This window comes from Bos indicus x Bos taurus, chromosome 7 (genome assembly GCF_003369695.1).
Source record: "Bos indicus x Bos taurus breed Angus x Brahman F1 hybrid chromosome 7, Bos_hybrid_MaternalHap_v2.0, whole genome shotgun sequence".
Classification (NCBI taxonomy): domain Eukaryota; kingdom Metazoa; phylum Chordata; class Mammalia; order Artiodactyla; family Bovidae; genus Bos; species Bos indicus x Bos taurus.
The window spans coordinates 20,555,845-20,576,854 of record NC_040082.1 but is presented as its reverse complement, the minus strand read 5'-3'; the positions used below and the strand labels follow the sequence as shown (position 1 = coordinate 20,576,854).

The 21,010-nt window shown below is 36.9% G+C and overlaps 2 protein-coding genes across 5 annotated transcripts in view; one reads left to right on the top strand and one right to left on the bottom strand.

Annotated features, from left to right (window-relative positions):
• The window catches only part of POLR3G (RNA polymerase III subunit G), a 46,493-nt gene extending 42,654 nt beyond the window's left edge, over positions 1-3,839 (top strand). For all 4 annotated transcript variants that reach the window (XM_027545625.1, XM_027545624.1, XM_027545623.1 and 1 more), the window contains exon 8: positions 1,310-3,839. In XM_027545625.1, coding sequence (XP_027401426.1) covers positions 1,310-1,396 — 87 coding nt within the window. In that variant the 3' untranslated portion in view covers positions 1,397-3,839. The remainder of the gene's footprint in view (positions 1-1,309) is intronic.
• Positions 3,840-4,453: 614 nt separating this feature from the next.
• Positions 4,454-18,405, bottom strand: LYSMD3 (LysM domain containing 3). Its single transcript, XM_027545619.1, has 3 exons — positions 18,131-18,405; positions 12,705-12,967; positions 4,454-8,387 (listed from the first exon to the last, which is right to left on the bottom strand). The coding sequence occupies exons 2-3, from the start codon at positions 12,957-12,959 to the stop codon at positions 7,722-7,724; spliced, it is 921 nt and encodes a 306-aa protein (XP_027401420.1). The 5' UTR covers positions 12,960-12,967; positions 18,131-18,405; the 3' UTR covers positions 4,454-7,721.
• Between the last annotated feature and the right edge of the window lie 2,605 nt (positions 18,406-21,010).

The window sequence follows — 21,010 nt, the reverse complement described above, 5'->3', positions numbered from 1 at the left end:
AACACCTACAGACTCATCATTCAGCTTTAACAATCATCAATTCATAGCCAGCCTTTCTGCCGCTCTTTCATCCACCCAGTCCGCTCCTGCCCCCCAACCCCCTTCAAAGCCCCAGCTGCCTTGGATCATTGTAAAGCAAATCCCAGGCATTGTATCATTTCATCCATAAATATTTCAGTCAGCTCAGTCGCTTAGTCGTATCTGACTCTTTGCGACCCCAGGGACTGCAGCATGCCAGGCCTCCCTGTCCATCACCAACTCCTGGAGCTTACTTATGTGCATCGAGTTGGTGATGCCATCCAACCATCTTATCCTCTATCATCCCCTTTTCTGTCCACTTTCAGTCTTTCCCAACATCAGGGTCATTTCTGGTGAGTCAGTTCTTTGCATCAGGTGGGTGAAGTATTGGGAAGTTCAGCTTCATTAGTTCAGTATGTACTCAAAAATAAGGGCTCTTTATCACATTATCATAGCTAATAGAATAAAATATATTTCTTTAATACCATCAAGTATTAAACCAGTGTTCAGATTGTTTTGATGGGAGAAAAATTTTTGCTTGTTCCAATTGGAATCTAGTGACAGTCCACACACTGCAGTTGGTTAATAACTCCCTTAAATTTCTTTTAATCTATATCCAAAATGGATTTTTGAATTTTTGGTAGAAAGCAGAAATATCTTGAGTCATATACATGGATAGTAGTCTTACTCACCCAGAAGAATTGGAATGTTCCCAGGGGATTAATCTCTCTTAAAAGAAACTGAGCCACCCTAGATAGAATGTAATATGTCATCTTCTATGTTTGATTCAGTATCTTGAGGTCTTTTATTTATTTTGATAGGAAGCAAAAATCTCTGCTTATGCTCAGCTATTACAACTGAAAACCTTAGTTCTGGTGTAGTCAAATGAATGTTAGTGTAAATTGGCTTCATTTATTGTTTGTACATTTGTTTGGAGTAAGTGTATAGTGGTTAAACTAGCTAAACCACGTATCATCCCTCCTCTAAGGTATAATGAATGAGATGTATCCTGGTAACATGTAATGGGCATCCGTATATGTTCTCTGAGCTAGTTGGTGCCTGAGACTAGTAGGGGATGGTGGTCTCGAGGAAGAAAGAGCACAGGTAGATGTGTGAAAGTCAATGTTTTAAGCATTGAAATAACAGAGGCTTCTTTTAAGCCTGGCCTAGTTTCTAGTTACCTAACTTTGGTATTTATAAACTTATGTTTAAAGGGATAGCCCACATTATATTCTTTAATGTTACTACTCATACTTTTGAAGTTTACTGAGGAGTGTATCATTTCACTTAGGAAAATGACTACATCAATTCCTACTTTGAAGATGGAGATGATTTTGGTGTGGACAGTGACGACAACATGGATGAAGCAACCTACTAGCTATGGAATTTCTCAAAAAATATTTTTATGAAACAGCTTCTGAACATTTGGACAGACTTATTTTCTATTTTATTTCTGGTAAGGAATGAGTAAGTACTTTATTTTGTTACTGTTTTGTTGGAAAAATACTTGTTGCTAAAATATTCAGAACCACTTTGAGTTTACACACTAGTCACCTTACCAGTTAATTTCTGACACTGACCTTCCTTCTCAACACCTGTCATCTCTAATGTATTCATGTGGATTTTTTTTTTTATGTTTTGGATTAGAATGTGCCTGAAGAGTTTCTGCATCTTTTTTAAAGAGTTTTTGCATCTTTTAATCTATGTATTCATACTTTAAAAAATTATTCTTATTTAACTGTTGATCTTTTCTAAAACTGCTACTAGTCATCATAGTGGATTTCTATAATCTGAAAGTTGGTTTAATACTGCACATAGAGCACTTTAGAAACAAAGAAACTTGAAAATAATTTTATTTTTTACTTTTACATGGCATGTTCTGTGCTACTATATTATGACTACATAAACCTACCTGAGCTCTTACAAATGCGTATTTTATGAGATTAAAAGTTTTGTGATTGGAAACACACACACAGGGAGAAATGCCAATCTGAGCTAATTTCATAATTTAATCTCAAAGCAATACGAAGACCTGGGATAAATAAATACCTGAATTTGGGGCTAACTTCATACCATCCTATAGATCAATTAATCATCCCACTGTATCAAGTTTGTTATCTTTGAGTCACTGGTTAATGAAAAATTAGACTGAGGTATTTAATTTTGTACTTGATGAAAATGTGGAGTAAGTTCAAGTTGTATAAATCTCATTGCAGAATGCATATATGTGTAATCTTTGAGGTGTAGTGGCCTCTGTTACGTTTCATAGGACTTAAACTGTCCAGTTGATTTAACAATGCAGAATAAAACTCAGGTCACTTTGAAATTGAGATTAATCTTTTTTGATTCATTTAAAAACTAGCTCCCCTTTTTGTATTGGGGTAGGAGAGAGGATATCTAAAATCTTCAGCTTCCAATGACTCACATATGCCAAAGATTTTCAAGGACATTCTTATGTATTTTTTAAATGATTTATTAACATTACTCTCCAAAAAAATAATTTTTTCCCTCTTGGGAAGATACCACGCATTGCTCTCTGACCTGAGAATCAGAGCCGTAGATTCTGTTTCTACCTTTACTATTAAACTCAGCCTTGAAATTGAGCTTGGTTAGGTTTTCTGTGCCTTAGTTTCTTCACTTGTAAACAGTTTTCTATAAAAACTGCTTAAATTCCAACCAGAGTTTACCATGTGTGTTCATTCTCTCACCTTGTGGCAATGATCATGCTTAAATTTGATTCTCACCCTCTAAAAAAAATTTTAACTGGCAAAGTGATTGCACAGTTTTGAGAGACAGACTTATTTTCCTCACAAAATGTATCGAAATCTGATTTTCCCATCTTATTTTCTAGAGGAAAAAATGTGTATTGTCTTGTGCCATTTTGTAATATGGCTTTCTCAGGAAAAAAATACTACTTTCAATTGTAATATTTTCTCAGATCATTCACTATGGGTGTGAGGGCCATTATTCAGTATTGTGCTGATCCTATGTGATTTCTTAAAGGAGTTTATGAAAAATTTTAAAGATTATAAATGGAAAACATGAATGAAACACTCTAAAGTAGCAATCTACTTAAGAGTAGAAGTCTCACTTTTCAGTTGTAATGGGCAAGTCATTTAGGATTGGTAAGTTACATGTTTCTTATTCTCTCAACTCCTTAGTACTACAGCTAAATACTATTTAATTTATACAAATCTTATTGTTCTGTTACACTTCCTTTTTTATGAATCTGAAGATAACATGTGAATCAGGCAAATACACCAAAGATACAGGAATCTTTTTTCCTGGCTTCCAGTTTGTTGCCACCATTTTAGTCCTGCAGATGGTAAAGTACCTACTGTGGGCAAGGATTTGCTGGGGAGGCCCAGCCACGTCTATTAAGTGCATTGCCTTCCTCCTTGGGAAGATCTTTTTATAAGTTTAAAGTAGACTAATTGTGAGAACAGGCAAGAAGTATTTGCGGGTTGCTTTAACAGTGGCAATCTTATTTTTCTGGCTTAAAATCTAAGACGACTGTGAAATTATTCTGTAAGAAGGTAAACTTTAGTGCAGAGATTCGCCTCATACTTGATGGTGAAGTGTCTTTAAAATTTCTATATATAAGATGCAAAATTGTTTTGTTGCTCTAATGCTTATTTTTCTGTATGTTTACACATTAAATTCCTGCAAAAAAAAAAAAAAATGTGTCCTTTTGTTTTATATTGTTTTATTTTGACCCTACTGAAATGTTTGAGAAAACTAATTTGTTAATACTTATTTTACAAACTAGTACGATAACTGTATATTTGTTGAGCAGGATGCCAGTATCAGATGTTCTTGAACAAACAACCATCAACAATAAAACTCTAGGTGATGAAAAGCTGTAAGAACAAAGAGATTTGGATATTGAGAGAATGCTGACACTTACTGGACCTTGTTAACCTTTCCTTCCCCACTTTCAGATGTACAGTATCAGGGCTTTTCTTTAGTATGCTTAAAGGTTCTGAAGTTAGTAACTTTTTATAAGAAAAATTATAAATACAATTTTAAGATTAAGATGCTTTTAAAAATGAAGAAACCAAGGTTTACACCACAGATTCTCCATTAAATAACTCCAAATACCTGATTTTTGTTACTAGTATTTCTTACAATTAGTATTTTGAGATAAAAAGTTTGTTTCAAAATAAAATTTAGATGTAAATAGAGCATATTGTTACATGACCAGTCTGTAATCTCCATGCCTCGTAAGGCCTTTTTCACTGCAAATAACGTTCATCTGAAATTTGTTTTCATTTCCTTTCACTTATGTACTAGTCATCCAGTGTATTTTGTTTCAATATAAGAGAATCTGAATTGGTAAATCTTTGGCAATTCAGTCTAACTTACATAGTATCTCTTTTATCAAATAGAGGAGGAGAAAAGATTTGCTTTATTCAATTAAATTAACCAGCTTCCATTTTTTGATTGAATAATAAAATAGAAACTTTATTACATTTTGTATATCTTTTAAAATATGAAAAATAAGGGGCAGAAAGTTTTAAAACCCAGTTTTAAAGATGTACATGCTAACATAATATTCTACAATTCCATGCTGCATTTGTATAAAATACATTATACAAAAGTTTTATATAATTTGCATACATAAATAATTAAAGCATTCAGATTTCTGTGATCCAACAGTGCAATGTGCACATACTTGGAAGAAAAATACTGATTTCCTGAGCAACGTAATTCAAAATAAGAATGATTCCCATCATAATGTACCGTTTAAATACAGACTTCCCAAAACTCCACCTTTACTCTGTAACACTTTGACTGTATCCTGTTTCATGGTATTTCGAAAACCTAATTAATTGTATGCTTCATATTCCAAGTAGGTAATTTTAGTAAAACTAATGACTGAATAGTGGTTCATTTAAAGAACTCTTCAGGCCACTGAACAAGTAGGGCTCAGAAAAAGACAAGCTTTAAAATACAAGTTTTTGAAGAAGTTAACTTTACTGTCTTCTAATTCCTAATGACTCTATAACTGATCTTAATATATCTTTTAAGGACACAAAGCCCATAATTTTCTAGGAATAGGATTGCAAAAATTATTTAAATACCATCCATTGTTTGAAACAAGCTTAACCATTTGTACCCAAACTTTAAGAAAGAACTACCCCTTTTAAAAATAAGCAGGTTTTTCTTAAACACTTGCAACTCCAACATTTTAAGTGAACCTAATGCAGTGATTCACAGTTGTTAACTTTTACATACATACGTGTGTATGTATCTTCTAATGTAAAGTCTCAGTAAATTCAAATAAGGGTTTCAACACAAAAGCCACAATATCAAATGATAACTTTTTTGTTTTATTAAGTTTTACAAAGTAATCTGCATTTACTACAAATTTTGTAGTACTACTTAGTACTTTTTAAAAGTTAAAATTATTTTATCTATTAAATGCTTAGGAAATTTTTTTTAATGACAAGGATTAAAATCTAGAATTCTATATATATAACATATAGAATTCTCTCTATATATAACATATACATAGAATTATATGTAATTCAAACTATATTCAATCAAGTAAAAATATATTTTTAATTTTTTAATTATAATATATATAATTCAAACATAAGGACAAAGGAAACTGTGTCATAAGGATATGTTATACTTCCTTCAAGGAATAGGACACTCTGCAAGACAGAAAATGTTTTTAACCAACACAGAACACCTACTTTTTAAAATGTTAATGATTTTGGAAATCAGACTTCTCTTTGTCAATTTCCAAGTATCACAAGCAGAAAGGAATCCTTGACTATCTGAAATTTCATCAATTTGATGTAAACAAAGTTCTTCAAAGGCCATCTAGCCCATTCTATCCTAAAATAATCTTTTATTTTCTTCCCTAAAACTTGATTTGCAGCAGGCTTAATAAATACAATGTAAACTGACCAAGTTAACACTGAGCATAAATTAGAAAGATGCCCAAGGCACATTAAAACAATTTTTTAAATCTCAAACTAATAGAGTCACTCAAAAAATCAATTTGCTACAGACTTCCATATTAATGCTTTCTGGTAATCATCTAAGGCCCTCTGATATATATATGGAAGGGCTTTAATGTTTGACTTCTTTGTCCTATCTTTCTCTGATACATTGCTCCTGAAAGTACATTAAGCCTCATTAAGCATATATATATATATATATATATATATATATATATATTTTGTTCACCTCACTTTGTATCCAGATTGAAATCTGAAATACAAAACAACTGGTCAAAAAGCTTAAACATTAAAAGTTAGGAAATAATGCCCAGAAAATGAGGTGGTGTTATGTATCTTAAGGTACATACTTTATTATACACAAAACAGGCAAGCCAGACTCTACCAAATCTTGCTTCTAATGAATTATTTTGATAACATTTTAAAAACACATACTTTAAAAAATTAAATCATAGAATCAATATGCAAATGCAATTTAGCCAGAGTCTGTCTGATGCACAGTAGATCTTAAAATGTGGCCCTATAAACCCCTTCTTTCTGACCAAACCATACACCTCTGGCCTCTGTTCCCCAGAGATGCTCTAATTCAGGGAAAAAGGATCTAAGTTGAACATTTTCTCTTTGAAAAACTCTAGAGGCTAAGGGATCAATAAAGCAATATGTCTGTTACTGCTAATGCTAATGGTCTCTTTACCCCTGCTTTTCTGCAACAGACCTCAGAGAGAGACTGAAAATGTTTTCATCCCATTAACTTGTGCTTGATAGTGAAGGTGGAGGCTAATTTTATACAGCCTATGTTATGAATCCTATTGGACTATCTAAAACAATGCTTAATTCTAAAAATTATATAAGGCATTAAATGTAATTAAGGCATGTTATTACATGTAATACAGCAACAACTTATCACAGTATGTAAGGAAATATTTGCTAAATAATGGTAATCTGTACATGTGTAACACTTTCATCAAAGAAGAACAAAAGTGCTTTCAAATATCAGAGGCAAATAAAATTACTTAAAAAACAGAAGCAGTGGCAGCATTCTTTAAGAGATAAAGATAACTTTTACGTCCTGACATAATCCAGTGTTCTAGTGACCAAATGGCAACTTCCCAACAGTAACACATTATTTGGGGGGTTTAATAATAATATATCTCACCCTCTATTACAGACATTATAGATAACTTTCCCATTTCTGTTCTACTTATGCTTTCATAGTGTATGAACTAAATGCTTTTTTAAAACTTCAAAATAGAATTTTAAGTGCTATCAAATAATTTTAGAATTAGACTTTCTTGCAACTGAACATCTTGATGGCTCACAGTACTAAAATTTTCATCAGCTGCAGACATCTGATGCTATCATTATTTGCTTAATAAATGTATTACTAATAACCTCAAAACAAAAATACTTTAAAAATAAAATTTAAAGATAACCAGTCTTGACTAAGAAAAAGATGCATTTTTCAAGAACTTCCTAGACACACATTCAAATTCATTTCTGCTTTAAGCATTGATACAACAGATACACAGATTCACTGCTTTCAATATCAACAACTAGCAACTGTAAGGATTTTATACTCAACCCATTTGTAAGTGGCTCCAAATAACAACAAAAGGTGAAAAACAAAGCATCTTCAGTCTAAATTCTGCCTTTGAAGTGGTTACTGACTGTAACTGATTGACCAAGTTCCAAATGCACATGTGATTGGTAACCGTAATTGTGAACTAACTGCTATGTTTTGTGTTGAGCAGCAGGTAACTGAGAATCTTGATTATATAGTTTACGATCATCTTGTGGACCAAAGGGTATTCCTTTAGTTGGAGCAATTCCATTTTCCATTTCTCTCTGCTGTGATGGGGGTGTGACTCCTGAATGCAAATGTGAAGAATCCACCGTTGAATGGTGACTGACATCCACCTTAGCTAAAATTTCATAATACAGCAAATAAAACACTGGTGTTATTATGCCTACTATCAACATTATCACTACAGCTGTCCACCACCCTATTCCCCAGTCTGCTCCATAGTAAGGATCCTTCCGTTGAATGTTTTTGTTGTCAGGTTCAAAACGGACCTGTTGTGCTGTCAAAGCAGACACCACCTCATTAAGGTTCTCTCTTTTGGTGTCTGTACATTTTACTATTTGTTCGATGTCTCGGTCTACTTCTTTTAGAAAGCTACCAGCTGACTCGGTGGAAGAAAGAGAGTCATTAGCTGACAAAACTTCCTGTTGTTCTGGAAGGTACTGAACAGTTGAAGGACGTGAAGCCTGTCTTCCTTTTGGAGGATAAAGTGTTTCAGTCAATGAACTAAACTTTTTTACTGGAATTTTGATAGACCTAAGGGCAAAAAAGTCTTGGTCACTGATGAGATTGTTAACCCTCTTGATATCTGCTACCTGTAAGAAAAAAAAAAAAACAACATTAAACTAAATTCTGAATCAAAATAAAAGTAGTAACAATTCATTCATCCCAGTTACTTTTAGAGGGGAAAAAATGAGCTTAGTATTGGAAGTACTGAGTTATCACATCCAGAGAGATTTTATTTGTGGATAACAGTTCTACACCACTCTTGATCTACCAGTCTTAAGAAATCACCAATTATATTCTAACATCAACCCATATATTGTTAACACTAATTCTAGTTAAATAGATTCTAGGATCTTTTGATATTTCTCTTTGCACATCCTGTACAAATATCACACTCTGCTGCTTGTAAACAATTTGTGAAGGAAGGATTACAGACTTAAGTTCTTCTTATGTGGCAGTTAGAGTATAGGCAAATGTCAACTTAACCCAATAAAAGTACCATGTTTTATCAAAACTAAGATGCCATCCACTCTTAGGATGTCCCATTATTCTATGCATCATAAAGGTAAAAAAAACTCCACCAAATATTGAAGATGCCACCATTCTAATTTTAAAGATGTTAAAATATTTTATTTTTAAAAATACATGTTGGAATTAATAAAGTGATAATTTATCTCCATTTGTTTTCTGAAGCCATTTCCCCCCAAACTTCTTGCTGTAAATGCATTATTCAGCTCCTCCCAAAATCAGTCATTTTTATAGGCTTTCCTTGTATATTTTATATAGTCCTCAACCTGTCTATATATCCTATCCACCTGCCAACAATGGCAAGAGTAAGGGAGTATTTCTCAGGCTACCAATTACTATGCCAGGCTCTCCAACTACTTTTAAATTATTAGTTCATCAAAGCTGTAAACTAAGCCCTGATCATTTATCACCTGATTGATGTCAGAGAAGTTAAAGTAAATCTAGGATAAAACTTAGATTTCTGACATGGCCAACAATGGATAATCATGTCCCTCATTAAGATACGGAAGAGAGAATGAACACAGATTTCACACGTGTTGACTTTGAGGTGCCTGAAATATGAAAGTGGAGGATGTCCAAAAGGCAGTTAAGAGATCAATGTCTGAAATTCAGAAGAATGATCCAGCGAAAGAGAGAGATTTGTGGATTACCAGCAGAAATGATAATTGAAGTCACAAGAGTAGATAGATTTGCTAGAAGAAGGCAACACAGCAAAGATCCCTGAGGAATGCCAAGATCCCTGAGGAATGCCAACATTTGAGGTGCGTGCTGAGTAAGAGAAAACCACAAAACAGACTGAGAAACAGTAGCCAGGAAAGCACTATATGATAGTGGTTAAAAGCACAGGTCACTTGCATTTGAAGCATGACCTTGACACTTTCTAGCTGTTATGATTTGGGGCAGGTTGTTTAACCTCTCTGCAAATCAGTTTCACATATGTAAAATGACCGTAATAATACTACCTACCACATACGGTTACTGTGAAGATTAATGTATTAAAATGTCCAAAGAACATCTATAGTGAAACACATATATTATGCAAGTGTTAGCTCATATTAAACTTTAACAGTAGGAAAATCAGAAACCTGCAGAATCCAGGTTGTCAAAGAGGGTTTTTAAGAGGCAGTAGTGACCTGGATTAATTGCATATTACTGATCCAGTGTGATGCAGAATGAGAAAAAGTGAATTCCTTTGACGTGTATGTGTGGAAGGAAAAGAGAGAGGAGATGACAGTGTAATGTTAAAGGGTGCTTCGTCATTTTACTACCTTAGGAATCTTTTTTAAAACAAATGAGGATTCACTGACAACATGAAAGCCTGACCCTATTCTCTTTAAATGCTCTTTTGTTTGGTATTGTACATTCCAACTAATACCTACTCAGCAATCTTTCTGAACCTTGCTTCCAAGATTTAGCCTCTACCTCTCTAAATATCCCTATAATGTTTTCTCTGTTATGCTAACTTCCTTGGTTACATTTAAGATTCCAACCCTGAACTTTTTATTCCTCTTATCACTGTTTTATAACAGGCATATTTTAATAATTCCTAAGGTTGAATATTTATAAGCAGAATATGGCACTAACTTCCATAATTTTTAAATGATAAATCCTTTTTGTAAGATTAATCGTTTTTTTCCCCATTAGTTGAGCTCTGTCAAACAGAGCACTGTTTAACTCCTAACTCCGCTTTATCAATTTTCCCATTACTATGGACAATGCCATCTTCTCTGTTAAGCTAACTGCCTTTCATCACTCTACATTTAATTAAGGAAACAGCAGACACATCTTGTGATTGCCCCTAATACATTTTCTATCAGCTTCTTCTCTATCCTTGCTGTAAGTATTTTAGCCCACGCACTTATATTCATTGCATATTCCAATAACCTCTTTCTTGGATTCCCTCTAATTCACCAGCAGGTTCTCCCTGCCCCACCCTACCCCCATTTTGCAGCACTCTTTAAAACCTTAAAATGATGTTCTTACTATATAGCACACTTTTCCTCAATTATCTTAAAGCACAGTATCCTAGTCTGTGTCACTCATTTCTGACACACCTAATAAACTTCCTCTGTTGTCTGTTTATACCTCCTTGCTATCTTTTCTACTTCACTGTCATGTCTGAAATACTTTGTTCTTTTCAAAACCTCCCTGATTAAAAATATGACCTATTTTTAAATCATTCAGATGGCATTTCAGATTTCTCTTTTTCTAAGAAAACTTTCTAGGCTCTAGAAAACTGCTGTCTTTCTCTAATAAAACGACTAGACCATATTCTTCTCTTGGATCTCCATGTTGATATTTTTAGCCTTGTCCCAATCTTAAAAGTCTTGATTACTTTCCATTAACAACCTTCTAAGGTTGATTTCTCCATGGTCTTATTTCTCTACAGAATACATATTAACAATTTTATCTGCATTAAAGAATGAAATCATATCATTTTCTGATTTAACAATAAATGTTCCCATACATGAACAAATCACAAAAACCCCAAACCCAGCTTTTCTTACTCCATCAAGAAATGCATTTCAAGAAAATATTTTATTAAATGTTTAAATTAAAATGTGTAATATTTGTTTTGATCAATCGTGAATAACTGCAGTACTTATTTATAAAAAATAACACATAGAACATCATGGTCGTAGGAAACTTTATAAAATTAAATTTAAATATATATATAAATTTATCATAATTTATATAAATTTATCAATATATGTGTGACAGGTAATCAATAAAGGTTCTCAAGCATAAATATATTTTACACTATGAAAGATTTTGAGGGGGAGAATGAAAATATTAATCAAGGAGAAAAAGGAATATATAAAATTTCATGCTACTAAACAGACAGCTCGTATATTTTAAATGAATGATTTTAGGTAGCAAATCCTGGTGGTATTTAGAATTCCATGCATACATTTAAAGAATATTCTAATAGTCTTATTTTTAAATATCAATATTGACAACATTCTGGAAATTAAATTCTTTGAAACAATTTTAAGTCATGATGTATTTAAGATGTTCACTTTAAAATGTGCGAGATGTTACATAGTACATTTCAAAATTCTTTTGGGAGCCTAAGAATAAAAACTTTGATAACAAAGAATTTAAACATGTTTACATGAAAACAGATTCCATGTTATGGATGCAAGATGGACATGACACAGATATAAAATGAATTTAAACAGAACTTAATACCTAGTAAAATAAAAAATATACCTTTCCTCTATAAATCCCTCTTAAGAGAATGTATTTCACAGAAACAAAGGTATTAGTTAGTGACGACATTCACTGCCCAATGCAAAACATGGAGGAAATCCTGACTACCCATGAATAAGAGAACAATTTAATAACTGTGGTATATCCATACTATGGAACATCGTAAGCTATATACCATAGTCAGACCTATATGGCTATGAGGGATGTCCATGATATACTAAGAAATGAAAAAGAGGCAACTTACACAGTAACATGGATAATATAAACCAATTTTAAAAACATCACCACATACATATACATCTCCCCTGAGAGAAGGTATGCAAAGAGATACACCAGTGTGTGTTATCTTAGGAAATTGGGACAGGAAAAATATTTTTCTCATATATTTCTACATTCTCTTACAACTTGAATAAGGAGAAAAATAAATACATTTCAGTGTTTTCAATCTGAAAACAGAATCATGACTTAGAAATAAACAGAATTCAAGTGTTCACTTAAAATTTAAGAAGTTAACATCCACCAACAGGATAAGAGATTTCTGTGGAAAGAGGAAAAAAAGTAGGGGGTGGAGGAACGAAGATAAAAGGGCACAGACTTTACTCCAACTTGTACTATGAACAAATGGTGTATTTGGGGCTGCATTATGCAGTCAGATTAAAACTTACCGTACAACAGTACTGAAGGGCTATTGCATTTAAAGTGTCTCCTTCCTGTATATCTTTTGTTAACACTATAATGTCATCAAGTCTATCTTTTGATGTACTTCTTCGGATTTTTTCTTTTCCTCGGGATCGAAGCTCATACACTTCAGCATCTTCCTCCAACATATCACTGTCTGCACAATTTCCAAATGCATGTACTTGAGCACTTGAATGAATTCCTGGAAGAGGAAAACTACGATTCTGATGCCTCCCAGCCATGTCCAAATCTGGTGGGGAAAGAAGGCAGAGAAAACTGTGGAATGTAGCTGACCCATTTGACTGATTTACATGAATCTTATATTCAAGACACTCTATATTTTGTTTTTTAAAGAATGGTTTGAGTTATTTAAAAACTTAGGTTCAAGTTTTGTAGCTGTTGAAGAACAATGAGCATATCTGGCAATGGAGACAATGGGATGGAAGAGGTAATCCATTCTTTCAGATTGTTTGTCACAAAACAGTGATGCTTACATTTTAATAAGGGCAAATTGCTGTATTTTTTTAGGTCAAAATAAGTTTCCCCATGCTGAGTATGTGAAGAAAATATAAGAAATAATTTTAAGATCACATATCTTAAAAACGTGTGATCACATATATAATTTATAGATCTGATGGAATCAAAATATAGTTTTTACATATATACACACTTTTATAAACCCCAAACTTTCTGAGTTGCCCTGAGTTTTAAGTTCCATGAGACTGAACTATCTTTTGGACTCCCCTCCCACTTCCCTGGATCAGGCTAATTTCAGTATTTATACTTAGTACAATATGTGCCATCTATACAGGTCATGATTTTGCTCTCAACCAGGGATTTTTCTTCCCCCCCCCGAGATTTTTCTTCCCTCCCGAGATTTTTCTTCCCTGGCAGCTTTTCATCAAACTTTTAGCTTACCAAAGCTCCCATGAAACTAAACTTATAGTTCATAGAGACTGTGAACAGACCCCGTTTATTTAACTTATATGCAGAGTACATCATGAGAAACGCTGGACTGGAAGAAACACAAGCTGGAATCAAGACTGCCAGGAGAAATATCAATAACCGCAGATATGCAGATGACACCACCTTTATGGCAGAAAGTGAAGAGGAACTAAAAAGCCTCTTGATGAAAGTGAAAGTGGAGAGTGAAAAAGTTGGCTTAAAGCTCAACAAAAACGAAGATCATGGCATCCGGTCCCATCACTTCATGGGAAATAGATGGGGAAACAGTGTCAGACTTTATTTTTCTGGGCTCCAAAATCACTGCAGATGGTGACTGCAACCATGAAATTAAAAGACCCTTACTCCTTGGAAGGAAGGTTATGACCAACCTAGATAGCATATTCAAAAGCAGAGACATTACTTTGCCAACAAAGGTCTGTCTAGTCAAGGCTATGGTTTTTCCTGTGGTCATGTATGGATGTGAGAGTTGGACTGTGAAGAAGGCTGAGCGCTGGAGAATTGATGCTTTTGAACTGTGGTATTGGAGAAGACTCTTGAGAGTCCCTTGGACTGCAAGGAGGTCCAACCAGTCCATTCTGATTTCTTTGGAAGGAATGATGCTAAAGCTGAAACTCCAGTACTTTGGCCACCTCATGCGAAGAACTGACTCATTGGAAAAGACTCTGATGCTGGGAGGGCTTGGGGGCAAGAGGAGAAGGGGATGACAGAGGATGAGATGGCTGGATGGCATCACTGACTCGATGGACGTGAGTCTGAGTGAACTCTGGGAGTTTGTAATGGACAGGGAGGCCTGGCGTGCTGCGATTCATGGGGTCGCAAAGAGTCAGACATGACTGAGTGACCGATCTGATCTGATCTGATTCACTTATACTACAGAAAAGACAATTTAAGACTGAGATGAGAGCTCACTTAAGTGTACTCACTCACAACTCACCTTCATCAAGCTGACCTATTCTCATTAAAAAAGAGTAGGTGGGAGAAATTCTCCAATGGGAGGGGCATTTGGTGCTACATGTTCTGAATGGATGACTTTGACACAGGCGTGCCACGATGTATGGCAATGGTGTCTGCGTCATCAACCACTCCTGTGAACCCAACTGCTTTCTCGAGTCATCCACGTGGAGGGCTAGGGGCACATCATCAACTTTACCTACCCTGCATTGCTTCCTGCGTGGTGAGGAGCTCATGTATGACTACAAGTCACCACTGACGATGCCAGCAACAAGATGCCGTGTAACTATGGTACCTAGTGCTGCTGAAGCTGTGGCTACCTGCCACAACCCCTGTTGCCAACTTGGCCCTAGCCTGGGGACTTCCTCATCCCTCCCAGAGCATCTCACCCCACCATCATGTTCAGGGTGGATGTGGGCACGCAGGTGGCAAGGGCTCTGCCTCTCCACCTCCAGGCCACCCAGCAATTACCCCCTTCCTACCCTGGGGCCCCAGAATATAGACACTGCCCAAAGGTTTCTAAATCCCTTCTTACCTATGTTAGGAGAGTGGGATCCCAGGTGGCAACCAGACCCTCCCCCACCAAAGTCTATCAGTGTTAAAAACAAAAAACAAGAACATAAACCAATTCCACACTCACGGTTTTAGCTTCATATTAATTATTCACATAAGGAAGGATAGATTATTTTTAATAATTGTGAAAGAGAGTAGAGAAGTAGTAAAAGGAATTTGGAAGGTAAAATACTTAGGGCTTAACAATGTGGCTCAGATACGAAGAAAAGAAATTAGTTAAAGGTCACACCAAGATTTCTGATTTGTGTCCCTGAGTAAACGTTGGTGCCATTCACTAAGATTTGGAACACTGGAAGAGCATGGGGTGAGGGTGGGTGACTTTGATTATAAATTGCTTTAAGATAACCAAAAAGAATGTCAAATAGTCAAGTGGACTATGTGGTCAAATTCAGAAAGGTCTGAGTGACATAATTCATGACTCGCCTGCACATAGGTGGAAACTGAAGCTGTATAGATAAGATTACCTGGAGAGAGAGGGTGCAGAATAAGAAAAGTGGGTCCAATGCGGACCCTTAGAGAACTGCTACATTTAGTATCTAGATGAAGGAAGATCAGCCTGCAAAGAGGGAAAATAAGTAATCAGAGGAGGAGGAAATCATGAAAATGCTGTGCAATGAAAGCCAAGACTAAATGATTCCCCAAAGGCAGTTGTGAATACTATGGACAAGCACCAGGTGGAAAAGAAAAAAATCAGAAAAGACCAACTCCAAAAGTCTGAATTTGTAATATATACAATAAATCATCTACTATGTTGGGACATACTTAGAAAATTTTGATAACTATTTCATATCATTGAATCCAACCCCAGAAAACCAGTTTCTGTCCCTGCTCTTATGGCAATATGGTAATGCTTTAAAAATTCAAGTTTCTACTCAATAAGTAACTAATAGCTACATATTAAGTCGATTATTTCACCTGTACAGCTACATTATTTACTACCATAAACTGACTCAGCAGCCACCAAACTACAGAAACCTACCCACATTTTACATCTCAAAAGCAGTTTTAAAATCACATCTATTCCTTCAAGGAATTCTAACAAGTGACAACTCTAACAAGGTTAAAGATGAAACTTGTTTTAATATCATAATAAATTAAGGACGCTTTATTTTTATTTTGTTCTCAAAGAAGTTGAAAGAGTATCTCACCTTCACCTAAAACAGATAATAGTTTTATTTCCACTTTTTTAACAGTCTTTCAATACTGTCTTTAATCTAGGAAATATCTGAATACTGTGGATTCCTAGGCAAAACTGTATACATATGCACACTTTTCTGGGGATAATATTCATTGTTTTCATATTCTCAAAAAGTTTTACAAGTTATGAACCACTTAATATACAGCAATTTACACTTGGTTATAGGGATTGGTGGCAGGAGGAAAGGGGGACGACAGAGGATGAGATGGCTGGATGGCATCACCGACTCCACGGACGTGAGTCTGAGTGAACTCCGGGAGTTGGTGATGGACAGGGAGGCTTGGCGTGTTGCGATTCATAGGGTCGCAGAGAGTCGGACACGACTGAGCGACTGAACTGAACTGATACTATAACTCAGTTATGCTGCCAACTTTAGACTTTTTCTCCTGATAATTTGTTCTTAGAATCCCCAAGTGGCTTAGTACCGCTGAAATTCACTGAGCAAGGCACAACAGCCATTTTAGATACTATTATCAACGTCTCTCCATAGTATGTGCTACACAGGTGGCGCCAGTGGTAAAGAACCTCTCTGCCAATGCGGAAGACCTAAGAGATGCAGGTTTGATCCACTGGTCGGGAAGATCCCCGGGAAGAGGGCATGGCAACCCACTCTGGTATTCTTGCCTGGAGAATCCCAGGCACAGAGGAGCCTGGCGGGCTACAGTCCATAGGGTCGCAGAGAGTCGGACACGACTGAAGCGACTTAGCAGCAGCGACTCCATGATACACTGCGAAACAGTATCTGTCTCACCATCTCTTCACTCCCCTTGTACTGAAGTAACGCAGGCAGTAGAATATCACAAACTGGATCGTTTGTTTCTGAATAATCAAGAGTTGGTTGTGTCCCTAACTGACATGAAAAGCTAGACTCTGGCCCTGGCATATAATTATCTGAGCCAACTATATAAAAGATTACAAAGTACACAGTAGTGAAGTCATCTGGCTCAATTCGCGCCACCTGTTACAATTCTCTTAGGGCAGGACAGAAAGCACAAGTGCCTCCTTCAGAAAACTAAAACAAGCCTGCATGCTACGTAGATTACAAGACACCCAATGGACCCCATGTTAAAGTACTCATCAGCTCATTCGGTAACTGAAAATTATTTCCCCAATGCCTACGTGCTCTATAAATGCTGTTGGGTGTTTTCACTTTGACGTTCCTTAAGCAAGTAGCAATTAAAAGGGCCACAGGTCTCAAGCTACTTCAGCACTGGGACAGTATCAGAGAGAGTGTTTTCTCAGGGCCAACCGAGTTTCTAGAAACTTAACTTCCCTCCTCCTGCTTTCCACACGTCTAGTTTTTTTTCTGTTACACCTAGCGATGATCAAACCTCAGATCCCTATGTTGTCATCGCACTTGGGACGATGTGGACCAGCTGCTGTCAACGAATATTCAACACAAACACGAGGTTGTGGGAGAAAGGTAGCGTGTCTAGTCGGGAAACGCGATGCTCAGGGATTCGGGCAGGGAGGAGCCTTTCCTCCGAGCCTCAGTTTCCCCGAGAGTGTAACAAGGGGCTTTGGTGGAGCTGGTCTCGAAGGTCTCCGCTGCCTCGGAGTCTCTTCCAAGCGGGGCCGGGGTCCGAACCCCCGACAGCCGGCCCGCCACATCTGCGGCCGCTGGGTCCGCGCCGCCTCCAGCGAAGGGGCAGTCCGGGCCCCAACGCCGCCGGCCGGACTCGGCCACCTCCCACCCCCTCACCCACCTCTGGCCGCCATCTTTACCTGTCCCGTTAGCAGGGGGGACTTAACGAGGAGACGGCCACCAGGTCCGCCGCCGCCGCCGCGGTCCCGGGCCAGTTCATGGCCGAGCCTCAGTCTCTGACTGCCCCTGTCCTCCTCCACCGTCGCCGCCGCCGCCGCCAACGTCTCCGCCTTTCGTGCCGTGCGCCGCCGCCACGTCCGCAAACCTGCCGTGCGTCATCGCGTCAAGTGGGCGGAGGTGGGAAGAGACCGGGAGGAGGAGGAGGGCGGGGGCGCGAGGGCGAGCCCCAAAACCCGGGACTCCCTAACCACAGGCCGACGCCGGCGCGCAGGCGCAGGGATTCCGCTGTAGCCCGGGAGTCGGGTGCAGGTTCCAGCCCTGCCCCTGACTCCTCCCCTTCGGCCCCGCCCCTTCATTTTCCCCAGTACATAAACGCTCCGGGGCCAAGTCCGCAGGCTAATCCAGCTATTTGGGCGGACAGCGTGTAGTCGTCTGTTTCATTCGTACCGCGTTGGCAAAGACCGGCTGGAAAACACTGAGGGGGGCGGTACTGATGGTTTGTGAGGGTTTGTCCGGGGCTTCTGTGCATTTCCTCTTTGCCTCTGAAGGTTTGTGTGGTGTGGGGAAGGACGCCCCTAAGCATTGACATCCATGTTTTAAATTATTCCATGCTTCTTCGTACTGAATCCTCTAGACTCCTGCAGAAAAGACAAAATACTGGAGGGAAAAAACCCTTGGGCAGCAGAGGACAATTGTTTCAGCCTTTATATTCTTAGATGAGGAAAGTGAGCCACCTAGAGTTAAGCCCCGGAAAATGTTTGCCCTCGAGCCCCGGGATTTCAGGCTTCCTTTTCTCAATGAGACAAGACTGTTTACAAATTGCAATTTAGTTTGTTTTGAAAATTAACTGAAAGCCTACCACGTTTGTTTTGGAGTCAATAAGATTTTAGTTTGTTAAATGACAAACTCATGACATCATACATGGTGCTTCTCAGAAATTTACTGAATGAGTGTGATAACGTGTTTGCATTTATGTGAATAAGTGTAAAGCGTTTTTAATGATGTGCGTAATGTCTCCCCAGTGTTGACGTTAGACTTTACACTTTGACGATCAGGCTGTTCTTATGACAATATAAATTTTAGACCCAAACAGGCAGGGTGCAGTGTACTTCTTTGAGGAATGTCTGAATATTTATGCATCATGAAGTCTTCGAGGCTTTGTTTTAGATTATTTTCAAAGATTATGTTTTCTGTTTTCTGGGAAGTGCCTCAGTAAAGGTTAGGAATTCTGCATTGCAATCTTTTTTCTTTTATTTCTGAAGATAGGCACTGTGCTCCACAATGCAAGAAAAAGAACTGGAGTAGAAGACTTAAAAAAAAAATGTTTTTTAAGTTTGTCGGAGCTGTTCTGTGTGCTGTTGCCCTTCTGACACCCCTGTCTGTAACCATTTATCACTGAGACATTTTCTCATCAGTAGACAAAGGATATTTTCCCGACTGGATGTGTAGGACTCAAGCAGCTCAGCCTTCATGAATGTTAATGTGAATACAACCTTCTTTCTGCATATAGGTTTCTTTTCTTATTTTAATGTCAATAGGCAGTGGAATCCATGTGAAAGTCCAAGAGATAGAATTTCAAGCGCTTCTACAGGACTGCTACCTATTTCCTTTGTATAAATACTTTCTCAATGATATGTGCATGCTCTTGAACCATTATTTATATTTAACAAAGGTGCAGTTACTGAACTTTGTACAAAAAGATAATAATAGAAATATATTTTATTATAAAAATATACAAAGGAGGCAGTTAGCCATGAAGTTTGGCCAAGTTCCAAAAAACTGGCCAGTAGGAACAAATACTTTGTCTGAGAAAAGGGATGTCCCTAGTACTGAGCAAGGCTAAAGGGATTTTCAGTTTTTTAGATCTCTGACAGTTTTCATTCAAAGGCTGTAGACAAAAAAAAAATGTAGTTTCTAGGAATGTGTATTTCTTTCATTAAACATTTAGGTTTTGTAGTATGTCCCAGAATAAAAACTGTATTTTAATAAGAGTGTAAATTGATGCAAGCAGTTAAGACTGTTACTTGGAAATATGAAAGTTAAAAATGTAATTGACTGAATTATTACATTGCAAAGTAATTACCTTGGATTCACTTACAGATAAACATGTATAAGATGTAATGGGTATGTTCAGGAATGTTTATTACAGTAATAGTCAAAAATCTGAAAATATGTTAAATGTTCATCAATAACAGACTGAAAACTTCTAGTACTTTTAAATAATGCAATATTATGCCTTTGCTCAAAGCAATGAAGTTGTTTTTCGTATTTTCTGATTTATTAATTTAATTACCTAATATGTTTTTTCTGGAGAAGAACTATGCATGCAACCTTTGTTCTAGGCATTGGGGATACAATGCTTAAAAAGCCAAATTTTCCTTATTCATGGGGCTTCCATAACTAGGCACATGGAAAGAAAGTACTCTAGAACGTATTTTAAAGAGAAAAAAAGTAAGATGCCACATAGAATGTGTGATGTCATTGCTTTGGAATAAAATTTTAAATGCACACCCCTCACCCTCCTTACTCTCACACACACACATTCATGTATCTGTACAGGAAAATGTGTTTAATTTTTCTTTCTAGAAACTAAAGAAATTTTTGAAAGGACTAGATGTGGTGGAAACCTTTGCCCTTTCTTCTTAGACCTCTCTACATAGACTGAATTTTTATTACCATGTGCTTTTATTATTATTGAAAAATATTAAGGCTGAGGACTTTTTTTTTAATTGGCTGTGCTTGCTGGGTCTTTGTTGCTATGTGGGATTTTCTCTGGTTGCAGCGAGTGGAGGCTACTCTCTAGATGCAGTGTGGGCTTCTCGTTGTGGTGCCTTCTCTTC

Bases quoted from the DNA above. Each gene is read 5' to 3' on its own strand.
- LYSMD3 (XM_027545619.1), bottom strand. From the start codon at position 12,959: ATGGCTGGGAGGCATCAGAATCGTAGTTTTCCTCTTCCAGGAATTCAT. The intron at 8,388-12,704 runs GTAAGTTTTAAT...TTTTTCTTACAG, and splicing joins CCCTTCAGTACTGTTGTACG to GTAGCAGATATCAAGAGGGT.